This window comes from Moesziomyces antarcticus (genome assembly GCF_000747765.1).
Source record: "Moesziomyces antarcticus DNA, scaffold: scaffold_v10122, strain JCM 10317, whole genome shotgun sequence".
Taxonomy (NCBI): Eukaryota; Fungi; Basidiomycota; class Ustilaginomycetes; order Ustilaginales; family Ustilaginaceae; genus Moesziomyces; species Moesziomyces antarcticus.
Window position 1 is genome coordinate 1 of NW_014638888.1, and position 5,206 is coordinate 5,206.

The 5,206-nt window shown below is 56.0% G+C and overlaps 1 protein-coding gene across 1 annotated transcript; it reads right to left on the reverse strand.

The window, feature by feature from the left end:
• Positions 1-1,949: 1,949 nt before the first annotated feature.
• On the reverse strand, positions 1,950-3,157 carry PAN0_122d6771 (uncharacterized protein; the record flags this gene model as incomplete). Its single annotated transcript, XM_014797805.1, has 3 exons — positions 1,950-2,687; positions 2,757-3,063; positions 3,129-3,157. The coding sequence occupies 3 exons, from the start codon at positions 3,155-3,157 to the stop codon at positions 1,950-1,952; spliced, it is 1,074 nt and encodes a 357-aa protein (XP_014653291.1).
• Positions 3,158-5,206: the final 2,049 nt, after the last annotated feature.

Genomic DNA, 5,206 nt, shown 5'->3' on the forward strand with positions numbered 1-5,206 from the left:
CCTCACGGCGACACTCCCGCCGAGAAAGTTGGTGGCCTTCCAAGCGGGCGCTTCATCTGCTTGCGATCAGTATAGGCAGTCTCGGGGCACCGCCGCACAAGCGCATCATTGCGCACCGTGGTAAGTCAGAAGATGATGATGCTCGAAACGAGCGCGCTCATCAAGGCGCACAAGTCCGCTGCGGACACGAGGGACAGACTCTAGCGCGTCTTGGTCTGCACGTCAGCCATGTGCACTGCTTTAAATTCATCCAGTGTTTGCCTTAGTGACAGATCACACATTGCTTGATCGCGATGTGCAGAAATCTGGTCGCACCGGGCTAGGAGGCGGACCTAGGGCAGGAGCAGCTGTAAAGACGGCAATTTGGTGTCTCTCTGCGTCCGCCCTTTGACGAGGATGTCTTGTTCGACTATAAATCGGATGCCATCATGCTGCTCGCCACAATATTGATATTCGTCATGATTTCCAGAAGCTACATGGGAAGAAGTAATTTCGAGCCAGCCGCCCCGGAATTCGGGCCGCGCCTCAGAAATAATCCCAAAAGTGTTCGCATGCTTTATCTTTTCATCATCCTCCTTTGAGCCCGATGAGCGCGTCAGATGCCCCAGCCGATGTGATCCGCTCGCGAGATAGGAGATCTCTCACCAGCCACATTATTGTGCATGCCAAGGGTAGGCACGGGGGATGCGTAATCTTCCAGGCGCGAAGGACTGAAGATAGTCTCAACCATGACATTAAGACTTCCTCCTTCGCGTTTGCTTGCCTTCGTCCCGCTGATCGTTCTTCCCACACCACGTTCGCGGCGAGCATTGCGTAAAGGACGTGAACTTGATTTCATATAGAGCCTCTCGCGCACGCCATACCTAGCGCCAAGCAACGAGACAGAGTTTGCACAGGGCAATATGTCTAGAGTAGATGCCTTGAAGCGCCCAGAGAAGATCGTATTGGATTCAAGTTCAATTTGACATGATGGTGCGACCGCAGATACAAACCCAGAGACACTGCCGTTTTCTTTCCCAAAACTTCATCGGTGGATCTCAATCATCCCCTCGATATTCGAAGCCTTGGGTCTGACCGTATTCGCTGATCTTTACAGGCGTCGACCCGTGCGATCTCGTCCGCAAGACCATGCGGAAACTGACGAATGGCTTCATGCAGTAAGAGCAAGCGATGACATTCAGTTTCACAAAGTCTGCTAATTTTCATTGCTCCATGCTGTTCCTCCAATCAGCTCATTGAAGCCATAATGGTTAGAGCTGCAAGGGAGACGCGTCAGAAGACTATTTTCACTCGGTCGCCGCGACTTGTTTGCAGGGCCGCGAAGGGTAGCGTGGTCCGGCTGCAGTGAGCTTGTGTTTCCCTTCCCCTTCTTTTGCCACGTGGCGAACCCTGGGTGCTGAACAGCTCCGAATGAAACTTTAACAAATTCGGCACGGAGCGTGACGTGACCCGCACCTGCCTATGTGCGCTGAAAGCTTTGCAAAGAAGTCGGATCCTGTTGTTGCCGGATCTGGGTCGGACTTTCGGGACGCAGGGCGACCCCGCGACTCCGACTCACTGCGCTCGCATCTGCAGCCTCGGCGTAAGAGATGCACCCGGGGACCCTGGATTCAGGCTGTCGGTCCACTGCAGGTGTGTTTGTCGCTCAGTCTGGCAGTGACGTGCTCACGCACACCCTCATGCATGCTCATTCTCTCGGAGCATCCACGCTGCTCTCCTGGAGAAGGTATTGCTCCTCGAGGCGACAAATGCTCTTCACAGAGCGGCTCGTCTTCTCTAAAAGTGTTTCGCAATGCAATGTGGATGCAGAAATTCCACTTCTGTGGGACGATGAAAGTGCGCGGTTACGAATTAATCAGCGCCTTCCCCTCCCTAGGTCCGCTTTTTAAGCTCAAGTGCAAAGATTGACAACGACACCGTGTCTCTGAGTTTCTCGTCTTGGTCCCATTTCAGCGCGTACCGGGGACGGCAGCGTTCCATTTTGCAGACGCTTCTTCGCTCTCACTTGCGCGTGGAGCTTGAGCTGCTTCTTGCAGGAGGATAGAGAACGATTGGAACGTGGTTCTGTCGACCAGACGCATCGTCAGAGCTTCGCTGGTCAGGACTTGCTCGCCGAAGCAGCGCGCAAGCAGATGAATCTTCCTTGCCCGCTCCAAGCGCTTGACGAGAGCAGGCCGACTCAGCTCGGCCCGCCTTGTCCAACGAGTCGTAACGTCCTCCAAAATCGCGAAACACTTTCGGTGAAACGCCTTCGTTTCGGCCGACGGTGGTGTGTCCTGGCAAACATGAGCGACAAGTCCGACGAAGGAATCCCCGAGCTGCGCGTAGGCTTCGTAGACTCTTCTCGTCGCCCTCTTGCACTCGGACTCTCGATCCAGCAGCTCTTCGAGCTGTTCTGCCACTGCAGAAGCCGTGATCGTGCCCGGCGACGGGGGAGACGCGGAAGATACTACGGCCCTGGCGCTAAGGTGACGCGCGAGCGTTCGAGAGTCACCACTCGCGGCCTCGACCCTCTCGAAAAGCTTCTTGAGCAAGAGCGTGTGCCGAGTGCATGCTTCCTGAGCCGCAGCCTTCGCATGTTTCCTCTTTCTTGGACTGCGACGGTCCACGCTCCCAGGAGACGCGCCTGAAGCGTCCAAAGGCTGCGTTTGCGAAGCTGCGTGAAGCAGGGACAACGAGAGCGGGATCTGTCAGAGAAGGAAGGATACGTGAGCCGGCCATGCAAATAGCAGCAGGTCTTACGTAGCACAGCTCACCTCGTATCCCTCGCCGCGGAACCCGAACTGGAAGTGCGATAGGGCCAGACGATTTCTTTCCATCGTCACGCCGCCGGTGCGCAGGGCCGTGAAAATCGCAGAAAAGACGATCGCAACGTTTCCTGCACCATTTTCAGGTCTGTCAGGCGTCACGTATTGTCGGATCGATTCGATGAGGTCTGACATCCCCGGAACGGCAGCGACTTGTTCGGGAGACACGGTCAGAGTGGTCAAAGAAGGCGTGTCGGGGTCACGCGGGCCGTCACTCTCCCTCATTATCTTGGTGAAGATGCTGTCCTGGAGCCAGCTGCGGGATCAAGAGTGACAAAGGGCATGGAGGGGCCAATCAGATGAGGTATCGCAGTTATGTACTCGAGCGTCGGATAAGGCTTTGCCGGCATGCTTGATGATGCGCGCCGCAACACAAGGTCGTAAAACGGGTAAAACGGGTGCAATAGGGGAGTAGACCAAAAGGAAGGTAGACCTAGGAAACGGTAGGTCATGCATGCCATCAGTCACCAGCAGTTTAGGGATCTTGAAGATAGGCAGCAGAGTCTCCAGGCTTACGAGAAGTCGGACCTCATGTCACGGGTAGGATCAACGATTTTTGAGGGACGTGCTCTTCAGCCTTGACGCTTGAGGTCTTCTCCCTCACAAAGCGCGAGCCCTCAACGGCCGGCCGGAGAATGCAGGCTGGTCAGCTTTGCCGTTCTCACGGTCGCGCTCGGTCCTCGAAACCCACACAAGTGGTAGGCATCAGATCTTTCGTGATTGAGAAGGGCAAGCTCGGACCCATGCGCTTGGATCTTGCAAGCTGCCGAGATGCCATGATGCGCCGCAGAAATCTCACGGTCACGCTCGGTCCCCCTACGCACGATCACGAACCGCCATGTCGGCCAAGCTGACCAGCTGCATCGTGTTTCTCACGCCCACGCTCGGGCTCTTGAGCACACGAAAGTTGCAACAGCCAGCGACCTACTCAGGAAGTCTCAGCAAGCTGGGGCCCCCGCGTTCGGACCTCGCAAGCCATCTTGACGCGCTGCGGAGTCTTTCTCATGGCCACGCTCGGTCCTCCACGTGCTGTGCTGGGAACACGGATGGCGTACATCCAGACGATCTCGACCTCGTCTTTGCAAAGAAGGAGGTACACACGGCGCTCGTTCCTCTCTGTACAGGTTTCGAGCCTTCGTGAGGCGGACTGGAACGCAGAAGAGAGAATAATCGACCGCCTTCTCTTCGCTCGAGAAGCGATCCGACCGGCATTGTTCTTTTCGTCTCGTAATGCTCGCGCGCACACCCTTCTGACGCACCCTCGACAAACTAGTCGCAAACAATGTTCTTTTCCTTCATGTCAGCCGCTGTCCTGCAGAGCGCAGAGCGCAGAGCGCAGAGCGCAGAGCGCAAAGCGCACAGATACGGAACTGCGTGCGAGCCATCCCGCTCGGTCCGCTCGAGGCTGACACACGAGGGCTGAAGCCTTGCGAAGGGGTGATTGCGCCAAATGGTCGGCACTCGGATCAAGTCAGACGCATCCCACCGACTTGAACAGAGCCTATAGAGCCTGAAGAACGCAGTCGTCCGACGGTGTTCTTCGCGTCGCGCAGAGTTTCTGCGCTGCATGGGGAGTACATCCCCAGATCAAGCCCTGTCCCTTGTCTGCTCTCGCTGAGTGCACGCACTCGATCCCTTGCCGTGTCGTCGGCCTCGTCCACAGGAGTCCAAGGCCGGTTCCGACTCGAGCTCACGGTCCATTCGTACAAGTACGGGTGAGACGATTCCGCCTACTTTCTAGGCCCGCTCCCTACATCGGAGCTTGACATCACGTGGGGGACACTGCCCGCGATCACAACGAGTCGCACGCAAGTGCATCGGCCAGCAAAAGTCCACCCCATTCATTCGTCAGCATCTTGCTGCGATCGAAATTCGCTGCACGCTGCAACAAATGACGAGAAGCGGTATGATGTACGAAGCTACTCGAATTCTAGGGGAAGGCGCTTTCGGCCAAGTCTATGAAGCGACATCCGCTGGCAGCAAAACTGTGAGTCCGCATCATCGAAGATGCAGCATGTTACAGGGGCGCTTACTCCACGCTACACTACCATATACGGCTCCGTCTCAGCCTGTGGCAATCAAGATAATCCGGTCTTCTGGGCTGATCCATTCTCAAGTTGCGCGCGAAGAGATACGAATCCACCGAACGATCAGTCACGACGCGGTTGTGCGCTTCGTCGAGGCATGGAGCGAGCCCGGTCGGATCTTCATCGTCTTAGAGCTCTGCTCGGCGACTCTAGCTGACTATATCGGCTTTCTACACAGTCCAAGGTCGTAGGTAGAACGATCATCGCTGGATACCGATTGTATCTCGCCAACAATCAGGACCTGACGTTCTTTGCGAATCTTTCTCGACCTACACTCCACATCACAGCTTGAGGCAAGAGGAGCAGAGGGAC